The 19,206-nt window shown below is 35.9% G+C and overlaps 1 protein-coding gene across 1 annotated transcript in view; it reads right to left on the bottom strand.

Moving 5' to 3' along the window:
* UBA6 (ubiquitin-like modifier activating enzyme 6) overlaps positions 1-19,206 on the bottom strand; it is a 79,735-nt gene that overhangs the window by 21,492 nt on the left and 39,037 nt on the right. Inside the window, exons 14-18 of the mRNA XM_011965394.1 lie at positions 8,904-9,047; positions 6,611-6,678; positions 5,826-5,904; positions 4,573-4,653; positions 1,143-1,220 (exon numbers count right to left, since the gene is read on the bottom strand). Coding sequence (XP_011820784.1) covers positions 1,143-1,220; positions 4,573-4,653; positions 5,826-5,904; positions 6,611-6,678; positions 8,904-9,047 — 450 coding nt within the window. The remainder of the gene's footprint in view (positions 1-1,142; positions 1,221-4,572; positions 4,654-5,825; positions 5,905-6,610; positions 6,679-8,903; positions 9,048-19,206) is intronic.

The following is a 19,206-nucleotide window of genomic DNA, read 5'->3' as shown; positions in this document are numbered from 1 at the left end:
TAGAAATATCATTTGACCCAGCCATCCCATTACTGGGTATATACCCAAAGGATTATAAATCACGCTGCTATAAAGACACATGCACATGTATGTTTATTGTGGCACTATTCACAATAGCTAAGACTTGGAACCAACCCGAATGTCCATCAGTGATAGACTGGATTAAGAAAATGTGGCACATATACACCATGGAATATTACGCAGCCATAAAAAAGGATGAGTTTATGTCCTTTGTAGGGACACGGATGCAGATGGAAACCATCATTCTCAGCAAACTATCGCAAAGACAAAAAAACAAATACCGCACGTTCTCACTCATAGGTAGGAACTGAACAATGAGAACACTTGGACACAGGAAGGCGAACATCACACACCGGGGCCTGTTGTGGGGTGGGGGAAGGGGGGAGGGACAGCATTAGGAGATATACCTAATGTAAATGACATTAATGGGTGCAGCACACCAACATGGCATATATATACATATGTAACAAACCTGCCCATTGTACACATGTACCCTAGAACTTAAAGTATAATAATAAACAAACAAAAAAAAAAGTGCTGACAAGGATGTGGAGTCACTGGAATTCTCATATATTGCTGGTAGAAAGGTATATAATAAAATGGTAACAGTTAAAAAAAATGCTTTTTTTCCTGACTTAAATATTTTGATCTCTATAAAACAGGAGAAAATCGAGAACAAGCTTTATTTCACCATAAAAAGGGATGCTGGTCAAATGATCAAAAGAGCACAAAAATTCTAAGTGCTAAACTTTTATCTGATTTATGACAAAGATAAAAAAAGACAGTGCTAAATTTGCTAACTACCAAAACCTCAAATTAGAAACATATTTCTATATACTTACCTTCTAAAATTAAATGTCAACATACCCTGGTGATTACAAAATGAAAAAAATACTGCCTGTTTCACAACTCAGGTTTCAATTCCAAAATCAATGCAAAGATCAATATTGTGCATTAGATAATTTAATATTTTCCCTTGTCATACCCATTAATTGATAATTTGAAAGATTCTAATAAAATAACACATGATTATTCAATCACTGTTTTCTATTTATTAAAAGGAAACTCTACTCTTTTTTGTATAATACACGATTTAAATTTGAAACAGAATAGCAACATACCTGTATGTGATGAGGACGAAATAGGAACTGTCTATTTAAGTTGGATTTCTCTATCAAGTCAGGATCTGTAACTGTAATCTAATATCAAGAAAATATGGCTGAAATTACATAATGGATAAATTTTAATCTATTTTTCTTTTTTCAGTATGACTAAAAAAGTCCTGACAAATTATTCTAAATTAGTCTGGTTGGTAAAGGTTATAATGATACAAACACTCCTAAATAGTTACCAATACTACTCTTTTATATTTTATTTAATTGTAATTAATGTTTTACATAGCACATCAAACAAAATAGCTGAGACCAATTGCAATTCCTGTTCAAAACTTTTTTCTATTATTCATAACAAAACAAAACTTTTTAGAACTATGAAATGGATTACCTGCAGAGGAGCTAGTTCTTCTTTCTCAACTGATATTTATTCTTAATCTCAACTAATTTGGGAAGAATGCTTATACATATCAATTTGAAAGGAACTCTGGCTAAAGCAGAGGTCTACAAACTCTGGTCTTGAACTGCTAACCTCCTAATTAGGCAGGCTGCCTATTTTTGTAAATAAAGTTTTATTGAAACACTGTCATACCATTTAAGAATTGTCTACTGCTGTTTTCATGATCCTAGGGGCAGAACTGGTAAGTGGTGACAGAGATCTTTGGTCTGCAAACCTGAAATATTTGCAATCTTGTCCTTTAAGAAAAAGTCTGCAGACTGTCATTCTAAAGGATGCAAGAAGAAAGCAAACTCAAGATAATCTGAAGAGTATTCAAAATGCATTTGCCACTTTAGCATTTTAAACAAAATTTGCCTAGATGTAGAATGTCTCAGACTACATTCCACATTCATTTTCTTTTAGTTGTTATTTCCCTGATATTTTTAATATTTCTGTGTAATTATGCTAGGAAGTGTCTCTTTTAATGGGAAAAAAGTCAAACAGAAAATATCTTTTAACAAAAAAGCTTAATCAATTCACTGTTCACTGATATTTAGGCTTTTTCTTTCCACTTCCTCCAATTCTGCTTTTCATTCCCCTCTATTTTTGCCTTGTGCTAGACTGACCAAGTTTTCTTGATTCCTACTGCCCCCAGCTCCCCAAACTGGAAGCTAAGTGCCTCATGTTATGTGGTTATGCTCAAAATTTTAACATGCTTATGTGACTTAAGATATAAAATTAATTAAAATTTCTATCCTCCTGAAAACCGAGACTATCTAAATCATTTAATTTGGAACTCTCCAGTCTGCTTTCCATATTAGTTACACTTAAACTTTTAACTGTCTCACTCTAAGGTTTTAAAAATCAATACTTACGTAAATCAAAGAATGCCGACAAATGCCTCTACATACCTTTTACACACTGTCCACACAACCTAACATCTTTCAGTAAGAACCAGTAAGTGTTTGTAATCTTTCATCATTTTATTTGTCGGCTATCTTTACTTTGCTCTCCCTCTCGAACTGAGTATGGAAATCCAGGTTAATAGTAATTTTCCCTCACACTAAGATATGCTTCCATTATCTTCTATCTATTGCTGATGAAAAGTCTATTATGCAATCTCTTTTTTTAATCTTTGCTTTTGATCTGTTTGGTACTAGTTTATCTTTCCAATTTGAAAACATTTGTCTTTCTTTAACTCTGGGAACTTTTGTCATTATCTTTGGAATATATTGCTTCTCCTCCCTTATTTGTGTCTCTGGAAATTCTACTAGACCTATGTTGGACCTTGCAAACACACTCTCTTTCATTAAAAAAAGGATATCTTTCTGCACTACATTCTGGGTATTTATATTTATCTTTGATTTGTCCATTCTCACCTCAGCTATATTTAAATTTTAATATTAGTGATTATACAGAAATTCTTATTTGGCTTTCTGTAAAAATCTCAGTACCCTTTTTCCCATTTCTAGTCCTCTTAATCTCTGATCATTTTTAAAATTAAAGTTTGTTATATTTTCTGTAAAATATTCTATTATTGGTAGCACTTCTATTATCTATAATTCTTAGGAGACTAATTCTTTTATTTGCCATGGCTGATTCTTGCAGTGGTTCCCTTTCTAGTGAACAGTTATTTTTTAATCTGAATCATCTTTAATGAAGGCTGACTTTTTTGCATAGTCCTGAGTGTGTTATTATCATCATGATGCAGTTTTACATTTGTTTTAAAGGCTGTAAGTTTTAGTGGTCTTAAATTTGTTATATTCCTTTCTCTGCTTAAAGTTTTTACATGATATAATTTTGGACCCCTTACTCCGGTGTGGTACATGCTCTGAGTCTCAATTTCTCAATAGTGACTTCTGTTTTTACTTAAAGTTTTGGACAGACATTCAAGATAGAAACACTTGTAAGTTCCCATGGCTTTCAACTTAGGACTTTTTCTTCTCTCTTGGTTCCTGGGACCTGGGAATTTCTCTTTTCAGCTTGGTTACATTACACTTTAAAAAAACGTATACAGTAAGTCTGTGCGTTTCCAGTAGTATAGAAGCATGTCCACATTAACTTACCTTGTTTTGTCATCTGAAATCAGTAGGTTTCTTCATTACAGTTATTTTCCTGACCTTTATATACTCATGTGCATCATGAATATCCAAGGAGTTAAAGTAGTTAGGTGATTCCTAAACTGATGTAACCAAAGACTTTTTTTCTTTTTAAAATCACCACAAGTAATAGTGGTTTGTGGAGCAGTATTTAAGAAATGTTAATATAAACATAGGATATCTGCCTGTAACTATGATAGTAATGTATGCTCTTTTGAATTGGAATAAGCTAAGTTTAATAAACTTTTAGAAAAGCTGAACTATCATACAAATTTTAGCCATTTAATTAGTCTTCTGTTAGTCACCTTGATATATCTATGAAATCACCAAAGGAAGATAGTTTATCTTAAAGGGCAAACAGCACCAGTGAAATAAACTTCTGTTTAAATATATGACATGGCTTGCAATTAACTCACATTTAGAGTCTTAAGAATTTAAATTGTACACTGAGATTTATATTTTTCCCACTACTTTTAATACTCACTAATTGAAACTACATCTGAGTACTCTGCAACTTTGTAATGTTAGCTTCAGTTATCTTACACATTTAATAATAAACACTATCTGACAGAAATAACAACATATTTTATAGTTTGCAAAGCCCTTTCACATTTGATCATCACAATAACGTTATGAGATAGGTAGTATAAATGTCAGTTTCACAGTAGTAGAGAAGGAAACTGAGAAAAGAATTAATTTGCTACAAGGGAAAGAGAAGTAATTTGCTACAAGGTAACATCAGTTTTGAAAAGTGGTCAGAAGGGCATCAGAATCTTCCAATTTTTAGTTTAATGCTCTGTTTTCAAAAAATTGATACTTCAGATTTATTCAGTCAAATACAGCTGAAAAATGGGCAACAACAGAAATATAAACTTTTAACTCTCAAGGATTGATATCTTACCATTCCTTTCTCTTTGCTTGTGCCAACACCAAGTAAAGCAAAATTTTTTAACATTTCACAGCCTATGGCTCCACACCCTACCTATGGAGGAGAAAAACGGTACATATCAGATTAAAATAATCTGACCATTTGTAAATTATTTTACTTTGAAATATTTACCAGGTTTATTTTACCACTGTGTTTCAAAGAAAAAAAAAGTATAAATCAAATAAGCAAAAGCATAATTTTATAATTTCTTTAAACAGAAGATATTTAAAAATTCCAAATAAAATTTAAACATTGAACTGCTTATGTAAGACAGAAATAAATGCAATATAATATTAGTACAACATTAAAAAAAAAGATTCCTCCCTTTTGGACATTTCTCAAAACTCCTTTTCTGAATAAAACTATTCTAAGACTTCTATTATTATCTAAAATTGATAATACCAGATTCCATATGCATGTAAAAAGCTCAATAACGGTTGATTTTCAAAACATTATTTTAAAGATGATTAATGAGAATATGCAGTAATTTTCAGGGCTAATTATAATAATTAAAACAATAAATGGCAGGAAGTTGTTTTATGTTATTGGAGAAAATTTCCCTGCCAATGCACTAAGACAATTAAGAAATACAGAATAGGCTGGGTGAGGTGGCTCATGCCTGTAATCCCAGCACTTTGGGAAGGTGAGGAGGGCGGATCATGAGGTCAGGATTTCAAGACCAGCCTAGCCAATATGGTGAAACTCCGTCTCTACGGAAAATACAAAAAGTACCTGGGCGTGGTGGCACGCCCCTGTAGTCCCAGCTACTCGGGAGGCTGAGGCAAGAGAATCACTTGAACCAGAGGCAGAGGTTGCAGTGAGCTGAGATCATGTCACTGCATTCCAGTCTGAGTGACAGAGCAAGATTTTGTCTCAAAAAAAAAAAAAAGAAAAGAAAAGATACAGAATACACTTACATATTCTTTCATTTAGTGAGAAAAAAATTAAAAACCCACCAATTTTCAAACATATTTCTAGAAAATAATTTAATTTTTTAAATTATCATATTCATATTTTTACTTTAAATATATTAATTAGACCAGAGGATGGAAAACTTTTTCTGTAAAGGGCCAGACAGTAAACAATTTCAGCTTTACAGGCCACATGGTCTTGGATGCAACTACTCACTTGTACTCTGCACACTTACACTCAAATTTGTTTTAATGAATTAAGTTGATATACGATAGCAGTTTGAACATACTATTCCCATGATTATTCATACTTACTAAGAAGATGTTTAAATTTTGCAGTTTCTGGCACAAAGTGTCTCCAATGCAGGCTCTTAAAGCATCATATCTATCTCCCCTGAAAAAAATAACACATACCAAAAAGCAGAAATAAAAACCATTAAAATTAGTTTCACTGTCATTAATACCAATTTAATGTTGTACTTTAAAAGGAAATATTCTTTAAAAGTTTCCCCTAACCAATCTTAATTGAAAAAGAAAAGCCCCCATAAAGAAATCCATTTTTCCTTTTTCCACTTGGCTTAATAGTCTAAATACAAATGACTTAAGTGAAGGTAACTTTGGTTTATCTAGAAAAAACATTTTCCTAAGCCAGAGATTTTTAAGAGAAGTTCTTAGAGGAATCTATGGATGGGCTTTGGAGCTGAAAACCCACTTAAATCAAAGGCAGAAATTTGGGTTATGTGCATTTTAGGGAGAATAATTCTAAACTTTTCATTCTCAAAAAGATTTATGACCCAAAAAGGTGAAGAATGACTTATATAAATAAAGACTGCAGATAGCAGTTTTTTCTGTCTAACATCATTACGGTATTTTAAATGCTAACCCTTCTCATGGCATACAATTTAAAACTTAGCATTCACTATTTATCAAGTAGTAAAGCGATATGACATTATTATGACACTTAAAATGATTACTAAGTAGAGAAAAAACAACTACAAAAGTGATTTAGGAGAAAAGACATATAAAACGAAGGTATGTTTAGACAAAACTTTTAAAATTTATTTCCCTGTTAGTAAAAGCAAGAGAAATTTCATTATTACCGTGGCAGAAATTCTTCACATTCAGGTTTGCCTAGTGATTCAACAATATCTGCTGCTTCAAGATATAACTTAAAGTAGAAGATTAAAAATACAATTATTATGTATAAAACTTAAATTACTATAAAAAGAAGCTCCTTTATAGTTATTTAATAGTCATGAAGGAAAAAATGATAAAAAAAAGGTAACTCAGAGTAAAATATTTAAAAATATAATTAAAAACATGTAATATATATATCGATATTCTCTCATTAAAATAACGGTAAAAACTGAAGGAACTGTTAACAGATATAATTGGATTCATGTCACTTAGCCATCCTAAACATGATGTATCCTAATTTTAAACCAAAGGAAATTTCACCTCCAAATCTATTTTTCATAGCTACACAAAAGTTTTAGAAGCCCCCATTCAATTTTAGCTACATTTGAATAAGTAATTTGATTACTTTTTGTTTTTTGTTTTTGATTTTTTGAGACAGTGTCTTTCTGTTGCCCAGGTTGGAGTGCAGTGGCATGATCTCTGCCTCCTGAGTTCAAGTGATTCTCCTGCCTCAGTCTACCGAGTAGCCAGGACTATAGGTGCGCGCCACCACGCCCGGCTAATTTTTTTGTATTTTTAGTAGAGATGGGGTTTCACCATGTTGGCCAGGCTGGTCTTGAACTCCTGACCTCAGGCGATCCGCCCATCTCAGCCTCCCAAAGTAATGGGATTACAGGCATGAGCCACTGTGCCCAGCCATAATTTGATTACTTTTTGAGAAGAAAGTACCTACTCTGTATTTATTTTTCAGCTTGGATATATAATCTATAATTATACATACGATGTGTATGTGTATGTGTATGTCATCTATAATTATACACACTATAGGAAAATAATCTAGGAAACCAAAATTTCAGCTTTTTAAAAATACCAAAGATAATTAAAGTTAATGAAGAAAAGAACTGAGTCTTACTCTCATTTTCATTTAAGTAACTTGTGTGGCTAAACTTGAACGTGAACAACTGGTTACTTATTGTATTATAACAGAATCTATATTAACAATCAACCCAGGCTGGAGTGCAGTAGAACAATTGCGGCTCACTACAACCTCTGGCTCCCAGGTTCAAGCGATTCTCCTGCCTCAGCCTCCCGAGTAGCTGGAACTACAGGGGTGTGTCACCATGCCCAGCTAATTTTTTGTATTTTTAGTACAGATGGGGTTTCACAATGTTAGCCAGGATGGTCTCGATCTCCTGACCTCATGAGCTGCCCGCCTCGGTCTCTCAAAGTGCTGTGATTACAGGCATGAGCCACCGCGCCTGCCCTAATGGTTATCTTTAAACCAGATTTTTACTAACGTACTTGTATTCTATGTTAAAATAAAGAATTCAGCAGCAAAATAGCACTGTGAGTACCTATTAAAATATTAAAAAATGAGCCGGGTGCAGTGGCTCACGCCTGTAATCCCAGCACTTTGGGAGGCCGAGGCGGGCGGATCACGAGGTCAGGAGTTTGAGACCAGTCTGACAACATAGTGAAATCCCATCTCTACTAAAAACACAAAAAATTAGCCAGGTGTGGTGCTGCGTGTCTGTAACCCCATCTACTTGGGAGGCTGAGGCAGGAGAATCGCGTGAACCCGGGAGGCAGAGGTTGCAGTGAGCTGAGATCGCGCGATTGTACTCCAGCCTGGGTGACGGTGCGAGACTCTGTCCCAAAAAAATAAAAATAAAAAATAAAATGATAAATGTTATATTCAAAATGTTTATGGTGTTTCAACAGAGGGAGGGCCTGGAGGCAGCATCCTTTCATACCTTGTGCCAATTATTCCTGCTGGTAAAAGACATGAGGATTTTTATTCCATCTTGTGATGTTCATAACCCCATGCAACTCTAAAACCTGTACCACTCCCATGTTCTCCACTTTTGTAAGTTTACACCTAGAAAGGGAACCTGAAGGTTCATGATAGTAAAAGATTCCATGGAACAAATTCAAGAGTCCTGAGAGCCCAAGAATGCTAAGCTTATGGTACTGGAGAACAATTACCTATAAGGATAGAACATTCATTCCCTTACTGTCACAACTAAGGGAAATACATTTGAGAAGGCAACTTTGAGTTATATCTCAATAGCCCTAAAATATCATCTTGTTAATTTCAATCACAGAATCAAGTGTTGGAGGCATACTGCTTGCATCTCTTTCATGCATCAAAATGTATTTTAAGGTTGCTTTTCTAATATATTAATACTACATTATAATATGTAACACATTCCATTTCATGAGTAAAGAATTCAACCTTAAAAACTCAGAACTAACCCACTGGCACAAAGGAGAAAATTTTCCTGTTACAGCTTTCAATACTTCTTGGCTGGCAACACCTCCTACTGCTGCAGCAAGTGGAGATAAAAAGCCTTGAGCAGTCCAAGAGAGCCAATGCACAATGTCAGCATTTACATCAGGCTAAAACAAAAGCCATAAAAGACAATAATATTAACAGCATTTAAATGGTATACTTAAAATTTCAATGACTAAATGTGAGAATTAGAACTTAACTTCTTAAAAAGCTATTCAATTCCCCTACTAAATAACTCTAAAAATGTCCCGATTTCATGATAACAGAACCATTTGCGTGTTACCTTAAGTAGTGTCTCCCTTTACTAGTACCTGCCCATTTTTGTTTTTGGACTGTATATGTCACTTTAGGGCATCATTTATAATTAACTCGAATATCTACCATTTATAGTTTTTGTCAAAGAACAGTTCTGTGATGCCAGTCAGACATATTTACAAATAAATAGATTTTTTTAAAAGTTTGTTAATGAAAACTACTATGAAAAAACCCTGAACTATGATAAATGAAAATAAAATCTTAAAAATGATAAGCTATCAGTTTGTGTTGAAAGTTGTAAATAAAAACTGCAATGAATAATGACACAATACATTGTTAGAGATAATGTTTTCAATTACGCTTAAAAGTTATGTATCTCAAAATAGAATATTTTAAAGAAATATTGGAAAACTGAATTTTAGATCTATTATTTTAGCACAATGTCTTATATGTGACAAAGATCTTTTCATGAGCTTATTTTCTTTCTCTTCCTATTTAAACATCAGTAATCTTAATTTTATCACTAAACTTCAAGTTTGCCTAATTAATCTTCTGAAATCCTATGTAAAAGAAGAGTTCTTGTACATTTAGGAGCGGAAAGAGAAGAGTTTTTATTACACTGTCAAAAATATTTGTGACACAAAATGGTTACTACTTACTATTCCACCCCTCCATTTCAACTTTCCATATCTCATTATTTACAATTATTGAGCACTAGCCTCAACCAAGATCAATTACAATTTAAATTCTGCAATTTTTGAATGCAGATATTGTTGGTGGTGATAATATTAAAAACAATTATGAGAATGATAACAACAGTGTAAGTGGGCACTTACCATGCCAGGTTTTATATTAAGTCCTTACATAACATTCAAAATAATCCTTATAGATATAATTTCTATTATACAAGAAAACCGAAACATTGAAAAATTAAGTAACTTATTCAAGATTTTATAGCTAGTAAATGGTGAAGCCAGGATCTGGACCCAAAAAGTCCAACTTTATAGGTTTATTCTCAGCATTAGGTTATGCAACCTCCCAGGATTCTGTATTTTTTAGTAAACAAACATCTAAATTTTGGGAATTTTTGGTTACCACAGGATAAAGACAGTGGCCTATACCTAAGTTTCCCTACATAATCTCCAAAACATATGCATAATCACAAGAAGAGAAATAAAACAGTGACAGGGCTTCAGTATTACTAGAAAACAGAATATTATAAATTTTTGCAAACTCCATCAGCACTCTCGCTAGATTTCACATTGCTACAATCTTGGACAGAGAGCAGAATATATGAAGAGATCACAGAAGAAGGTGAATGGCCTAACGGTAACAAAACGCGTCCTAAGAAAAAGAAATTCCCACACTAAGTGCAGAAAATATTGATGAGAGGTATAAAACTGGTGGCAGATCTCAGCCGTCAAAGAATGTCAACCTGGGAGAGAAAGATGTTAACAAAAGAGGGGAGACATTCTTTGAGAGAGAAAGCTAAAGAGAGAGATGTTAAGAATTTGGTAAAAATCAAAGAGACCTACAAAACACACCAGTACCTCTCCACCACAAAAAGGTCATCCATTAAAAGCTCCTTTTCAGTATCCTAAGAGAGTAGTACAAAAGCAGGAACCTAAAAAGCACCTAAAACCCTTACCCTGTCCAAAAAGTAAGCACAAAAATCACTCTACAATACAAAGCTAATGTAAGAAGAAAACAGAAAATCAGAATCAAAACATTTCAGCTACTGAAAATCCACACCTCCAAAACTAATCAAAAGTCAGAAGATATTTAAGTGAATTATATATTCTTAACAAGCACTTGGCAACGTGGGGGGAAAAAACATCACAAAAAACCTTGAATCAGGAATTTAAAAACTAAGAACAGAAATGATCCATTCTACCCTTCCAGAAAAGAAAAGAATTAAACAACATTTGACTCTGCATATCAAAATGGGCTTATGGTGTACGTGGGAAACTTTACTGAATAATCAACTCTGAGATATAACCTGGTAAAACTATTAGATGAAGACAAAGATTAAACACATAGGGCCTTAAAGCAAAAATAACAGATTACTTCTAAGAGTATGAAAATTGGGCTGGCATCTTATTTTTCAACAGCAAAAAATAAAGCAACATACCAGTGAACAAAGTAACAGCCCAGAATTTTACATCTAGCCAAGCTTAAAACTATGAAAGCTACAGAAAAAATATGAAACATATAAAAACTCAGGGAATACCGTAATTCTGAGCTCTTTTTGAGAAATAGACTAAACCTGATTTCAAGACTTAATACAAAAGCCATAATAAGCAAGACAAGATGGAGCTGGCAAAAGGACAGAAACAATGTGAAGACAGTAGAGTACAGAAATAGACCTATACATATATGGTAAAAAAAAAAAAAAAAAACTGTTGACAAATATGCCAGGACATTTCAATAAAGAATAGTCTTTTCCACAAATGGGCTAGAATAACTGGACATTCATATACAAAAAAATTAACTTTCATCTATACTTTGTGCAGTATATAAAGACACACTCATAAAACTACAAAAGAGTGCACAAAATTAGTGTAAAGTCATGCACACTGATCTCTACTTTGTATGATCACATCTTTATCAATACTTTGCACCATATGCAAAAATGAACTTATAAAATTACAAAAATATAAACTGTCTAGAAGAAAACAGCGTTTTGACCCTGTGTTAAAAAAGCTCTTCAGACAAAAAAGCACGAACCACAAAAAAAGTATTCTTTTTGTGGTTTGAAAAATTGAATTTCAGAGACTATAACTCATATCCAAATATATAAAGTCATAAAAACTCTCTCAACCAATAATTAAAAACTATTTTAAAAACAGGCAGAGATTTTAAAAGACAGTTTATTAAAGAAGATATATGAATGGCAAATAATCATATTAAAAGACACTCAAATTCATGGCCAGTGACATGAAAATGAAAACCAAAATGATATACTACCACACACACATAAAAATGTTTAAAATCATATAAACAGACAACACAGAGTATAAGGAAGCTGCAGCACAACTGAAATTCTCATACACTTCTGGTGAGAATGCAAAATGGTACAGCTACTTTGCAAAAACAGTTTGGCTGTTTCTTATGAAATTCAACATGGTCTTGGTCCTCCAAGATGGCCGAATAGGAACAGCTCCAGTTTGCAGCTCCCAGCGAGATTGATGTGGAAGACGGGTGATTTCAGCATTCCAACATGAGGTACCTGGGTCACCCCACTGGAACTGGTTGGAGTAGTGGGTGCAGCCCATGAAGGGCAAGCTGAAGCACTGTGGTACATCACCTCACCTGGGAAACACAAGCGATCAGGGGATTTCCCTTTCCTAGCCAAGGGAAGCCATCACAGACTGTACCTGGAAAAATGGTACACTTCCGCCCAAATACTCTGCTTTTCCCACCATCTTAGCAACCACCAGACCAGGAGATTCTTCCCTGTGCCTGGCTTGGCGGATCCTATTCCCACCTAGCCTTGCTCACTGCTAGCGCAGCTGTCTGAGATCCACCTGCGAGGCTGCTGCCTGGCGAGGGAACAGGTGTCCGCCATTGCTGAGGCTTGAGTAGGTAAACAAAGCAGCTGGGAAGTTTGAACTGGGTGGAGCCCACCCCAGCTCAGCAAGGCCTACTGCCTCTATAGACTCAACCTCTGTGGGCAGGGCTTAGCTAAACAAAAGGCAGCAGACAACTTCTGCACTTAAATGTCCCTGTCTGACGGCACTGAACACAGCACTGGTTCTCCCAGCATGGCGTTCAAGCTCTGAGAACGGACAGACTGCCTCCTCCAGTGGGTCCCTGACCCCTATGTAGCCTGACTGGGAGACACCTCCCAGTAGGGGCGGACAAGACACCTCATACAGGTTGGTGCCTCTCTGGGACGAAGCTTCCAGAGGAAGGATCAGGCAGCAATATTTACTGTTCCTTTGTAATCCTTAGAGACCTACAAAGAGACTTAGTCTCCCACACAATAATAATGGGAGACTTTAACACCCCACTATCAATATTAGACAGATCAACGAGACAGAAGGTTAACAAGGACATCCAGGACTTGAACTCAGCTCTGCACCAAGAGGACCTAATAGACATCTACAGAACTCTCCACCCCAAATCAACAGAGTATACATTATTCTCAGCACTACATTGCACTTATTCTAAAACTGACCACATAATTGGAAGTAAAACACTCCTCAGCAAATGTACAAGAACAGAAATCACAACAAACTGTCTGTCAGACCACAGTGCAATCAAATTAGAACTCAGGATGAATAAACTCAAAACCACACAACTATGTGGAAACTGAACAACCTGCTCCTCAACGACTACTGCGTAAATAACGAAATGAAGGCAGAAATAAAGATTTTCTTTGAAACCAATGAGAACAAAGACACAACATACCAGAATCTCTGGGAAGCATTCAAAGCAGTGCGTAGAGGAAATTTATAGCAGTAAATGCCGACAAGAGAAAGCAGGAAAGATCTAAAATCGACACCCTAACATCACAATTAAAAGAACTAGAGAAGCAATAGCAAACACATTCAAAAGCTAGCAGAAGGCAAGAAATAACTAAGACCAGAGGAGAACTGAGGGAGCTAGAGACACAAAAAACCCTTCAAAAAATTCATGAGTCTAGCAGCTGGTTTTTTGAAAAGATCAACAAAATTGATAAACCACTAGCAAGACTAATAAAGAAGAAAAGAGAGAAGAATGAAATAGATGCAATAAAAAAATGATAAAGGGGATATCACCACCGATCCCACAGAAATACAAACTACCACCAGAGAATACTATAAGCCCCGCTATGCAAATAAACTAGAAAATCTAGAAGAAACGGATAAATTCCTGGACACATACACCCTCCCAAGACTAAACCAGCAAAAAGTTGAATCTCTGAATAGAACAATAACAGGTTCTGAAATTGGGGCAATAATTAATAGCCTACCAACCAAAAAGAGTCCACGACCAGACGGATTCACAGCCAAATTCTACCGGAGTTATAAAGGGGAGCTGGTACCTTTCCTTCTGAAACTATTTCAATCAACAGAAAAAAAGAGAATCTTCCCTAACTCATGTTATGAAGCCAGCATCATCCTGATACTAAAGTCTGGCAGAAACACAGCAACAAAAAAAAAGAGAATTTTAGACCAATATCCCTGATGAACATCGATGCAAAAATCCTCAATAAAATACTGGCAAACCGAATCCAGCAGCACATCAAAAAGCTTACCGAACATGATCAAGTCGGCTTCATCCCTGGGATGCAAGGCTGGTTCAACATATGCAAATCAATAAACGTAATCCATCACATAAACAGAACCAATGACAAAAACCACATGATTATCTCAATAGGTGTAGAAAAGGCCTTCAACAAAATTCAACAGCCTTTCATGCTAAAAACTCCCAATGACTTAGGTATTGATAGAATGTTATCTCAAAATAATAAGAGCTATTTATGACAAACCCACAGCCAGTATCATACTCAATGGGCAAAAACTGGATGCATTCCCTTGGAAAACTGGTACAAGACAAGGATGCCCTCTCTCACCACTTCTATTCAACATAGTGTTGGAAGTTCTGGCCAGAGCAATCAGGCAAGAGAAAGAAATAAAGGGTATTCAATTAGGAAAAGAGGAAGTCAAATGGTCTCTGTTTGCAGATGACCTGATTGTATATTTAGAAAACCCCATTTTCTCAGCCCCAAATCTCCTTAAGCTGATAAGCAACTTCAGCAAAGTCTCAGGATACATGCAAATCAACATGCAAAATCACAAGCATTCCTACACACCAATTATAGACAAAGAGATAGCCAAATTGTGAGTGAACTTTCATTCACAATTGCTACAAAGAGAATAAAATACCTAGGAATTCAACTTACAAGGAATGTGAAGGACCTCTTCAAGAAGAAGTACAAACCACTACTCAAGGAAATGAAAGAGGACACAAACAAATGGAAGAACATTCCATGCTCATGGAAAGGAAGAATCAATGTCATTAAAATGCCCATTCTGCCCAAGCAGGTAATTTATAGATTCAATGCCATCCCCATCAAGCTACCAAGGACTTTCTTCACAGAATTGGAAAAAACTACTTTAAAGTTCATGTGGAACCAAAAAAGACCCCACATTGCCAAGACAATCCTAAGTCAAAAGAACAAAGCTGGAAGCATCACGCTACCTGACCTCAAATTATACTTCAAGGCTACAGTAACCAAAACAGCATAGTACTGGTACCAAAACATAGACCAATGGAACAGAACAGAGGCCTCAGAAAAAACACCACACATCTCCATCGATCTGATCTTTGACAAACCTGACAAAAACAAGCAATGGGGAAAGGATTCCCTGTTTAATAAATGGTGCTGGGAAAACTGGATAGCCATATGTAGAAAGCTGAAACTGGATCCCTTCCTTACACCTTATACAAAAATTAACTCAAGATGAATTAAAAAATTAAATGTAAGATCTAAAACCATAAGAACTCTAGAAGAAAACCTAGGCAATAACCATTCAGAACATAGGCATGGGCAAAGACTTCATGACTAAAATACCAAAAGCAATGGCAACAAAAGCCAAAACAGACAAATGGGACCTAATTAAACTAAAGAGCTTCTGCAGAGCAAAAGAAACTACCATCAGAGTGAACAGCAACCTACAGAACGGGAGAAAATATTTGCAATCTATCCATCTGACAAAGGGCTAATATCCAGAATCTACAAAGAACTTAAAACAAATTTACAAAAAAAAAAAACAAAAAACAAACAACCCCATCAGAAAATGGGCAAAGGATATGAATAAACACTTCTCAAAAGAAGACATTTATTCAGCCCCCAGACACATGCAAAAATGCTCATCATCACTGGTCATCAGAGAAATGCAAATCAAAACCACAAGGAGATACCATCTCATCCCAGTTAGAATGGCGATCATTAAAAGGGAAACTACAGATGCTGGAGAGGATGTGTAGAAATAGGAACGCTTTTACACTGTTGGTGGGAGTGTAAATCAGTTAAACCATTGTGGAAGATAGTGTGGCAATTCCTCAAGGATCTAGAACTAGAAATACCATTTGACCCAGCAATGCCATTACTGGGTATATACCCAAAGGATTATAAATCATGGTACTATAAAGACACATGCACATGTATGTTTATTGTGGCACTATTCACAATAGCAAAGACTTGGAAACAACCCAAATGTCCAACAATTATAGATTGGATTAAGAAAATGTAGCACATATACACCATGGAATACTATGCAGCTGTAAAAAAAGATGAGTTCATGTCCTTTGCAGGGACATGGATGAAGCTGGAAACCATCATTCTTAGCAAACTATCACAAGGACAGAAAACCAAACACTGCATGTTCTCACTCATAGGTGGGAACTGAACAATGAAAACACATGGACACAGGGCAGGGAACATCACAGGGGAGGGCGGCTGGGGGAGGTAAAGCATTAGGAGAAATACCTAATGTAAACGACAAGTTGATGGGTGCAGCAAACCAACATGGCACATGTATACCTACGTAAGAAACCTGCACGTTGTGCACATATACCCTAGAACTTAAAGTATAAAAGAAAATAAATAAAATAAACATACATCTATCATAAGACTCTGTAACACACTTTAGGGTAGTTATATAAGAGAAGCAAAGACATATGTCCACATCAAAATCTATATGCAAGTAGTTGTAATAACTATTCATAATTGCTCAGTACGGAAACAGCCCATATTTTCCATCAAGTGATGTAAAAACAAACTGTAGTACACAATGAAACAAAAAAACAAATACCATGTGTTCTCACTTACAAGTGGGAGCTAAATGATAAGAACACATGGATACACAGAGGGGAACACCACACACTGGGGCCTACTGGAGGGTGGGAAGAGCGGGGAAAATAACTAACAGGTACTAGGCTTAATACCTGGGTGATGAAATAATATGTATGACAAACCCCCATGATGCAAATTTACCTATATAACAAACTTGCACATGTACCCCTAAACTTAAAAGAAAAAACAAAAATGAAATGAACATGCAACAAAATGGAAAAAACTCAAGTTAATTATAATTAGTGATAGAAACCAGATTCAAAAGGTTACACATACTATATGACTCCATTTATATGACATTCTGGAAAAGAAAAAATCTATAGTGGATGCTAAGGTTTGGTTATGGGCTGGAGAGGTAATTATAAAGAGGCATGAGGGAACTTCTTTGCATTACGGAATGTTTTATATTTTAATTGTGGTGGTAGACCCATTACTGTACACTTTGAATTAATTGCATACATCTGAATTGATAGTGTACAAAATTTTTTATAACTACACACCCAAAAAGAGTGAAAAATTTACTTTATGTAAATTTCACATCAATAAACTTGATAAATTCCTAATCACATCCTTCTGTTTAATCACAGACTTCTACAATCTATTTCTAGCTTTTCATACATTTTATTTTCTCAAAGCACTATATATGCAACACAAGGTCTTTCACTATGGCTAGTGAGTCACTGTTTTCAGTACATTTATTATTTCTTTCTTTGTGTAATTATAGAACATATGATATTAAAGCTTTTACCACTGATGTTAAGATTCTCACTTCCTGAGATGGTTTGGCTGTGCCCCCACCCAAAATCTCATCTTGAATTGTAATCCCCATAATCACCACATGTCAACGTGGGACCAGGCAGTGGTTACTGGATGGTGGGGGTGGTTCTCCCATGCTATTCTGATGATAGTGAGTTTCATGAGATCTGACCGTTTTATAAGCGTCTGGCAGTTCATCTGCTTGCACTCACTCTGTCCTCCCACCCTGTGAAGAAGCTGCCTGCTTCTCCTGTGCCTTCTGCCATGATGGTAAAGTTTCCTGAGGCTTCCCCAGTCATGTGGAACTGTGAGTCAATTACCTCTTTCCTATATAAATTACCCAGTTTTGGGTATTTCCTCATAGCAGTGTGAGAACAGACTAATATAGTAAATTGGTACGGCAGAGAGTGGGGTGCTGCGATAAAGATACCCAAAAGTGTGGAAGTGACTTTGGAACTGGAAAAGGCAGAGGTTGAAATAGTTTGGAGGGCTCAGTAGACGATAGGAAGATGTGGGAAAGTCTGGAACTTATCAGTTTTGACCAAAATGCTGATAGTGATATGGACAATGAAGTCAAGGCTGAGGTGGTCTCAGATGGAGACAAGGATCCTGCTGGGAACTAGAATAAAGGTGACTCTTATTATGCTTTAGTAAAGAGACTGGTGGCATTTTGCCCCTGCCTTAGAGATCTGTAGAACGTTGAACTTGAGAGAGATGATTTAGGGTATCTGGCAGAGAAATGTCTAAGTAGTAAAGCATTCAAGGTGTGACTGAGGTGCTCTTAAAAGCATTAAGTTTTATGCATTCACAAAAAGATGGTTTGGAATTGGAACTTACGCTTAAAAGAGAAGCAGAGCATTAAAGTTTGGAAAACATGCAGCCTGATAATACAATAGAAAAGAAAAATCCATTTTCTGAGGAGAAATTCAAGTCAGCTGCAGAAATTTCCATAAATAACAAGCAGGTAAATGTTAATTGCCAAGACAATGGGAAAATGTCTCCAGGCATGTCAGAGGTCTTCAAGACAGCTCCATCACAGGCCTGGAGGCCTAATAGGAAAAAATGGTTTATGGGGTGGCCCCAGGGCCTTGCTGCTTTGTGCAGTCTCAGGACATGGTGCTCTGTGTCCCATTCATGGCTAAAATGGGCCAATGTATAGCTCAGGCTGTTGCTGCAGAGGGTACAAGCCCTAAGCCTTGGTGGCTTACACATGGTGTTGGGCCTGCGGGTGCACAGAAGTCAAGAATCGAGGTTTGGGAACCTCTGCCTAGATTTCAGAGGATGTATGAAAACACCTGGATGTCCAGGCAGAAGTTTACTGCAGGGGTGGAGCCCTCATGGAGAACCTCTTGCTAAGGCAGTGCAGAAGGAAAATGTGGGGTTGGAGCCCCCAAAGAGAGTCCCCATTG

Source organism: Mandrillus leucophaeus, unplaced genomic scaffold (assembly GCF_000951045.1).
Source record: "Mandrillus leucophaeus isolate KB7577 unplaced genomic scaffold, Mleu.le_1.0 Scaffold722, whole genome shotgun sequence".
NCBI lineage: Eukaryota > Metazoa > Chordata > Mammalia > Primates > Cercopithecidae > Mandrillus > Mandrillus leucophaeus.
The sequence above is the reverse complement of the archived record's forward strand: the minus strand, read 5'-3'. Positions and strand labels throughout refer to the sequence as shown.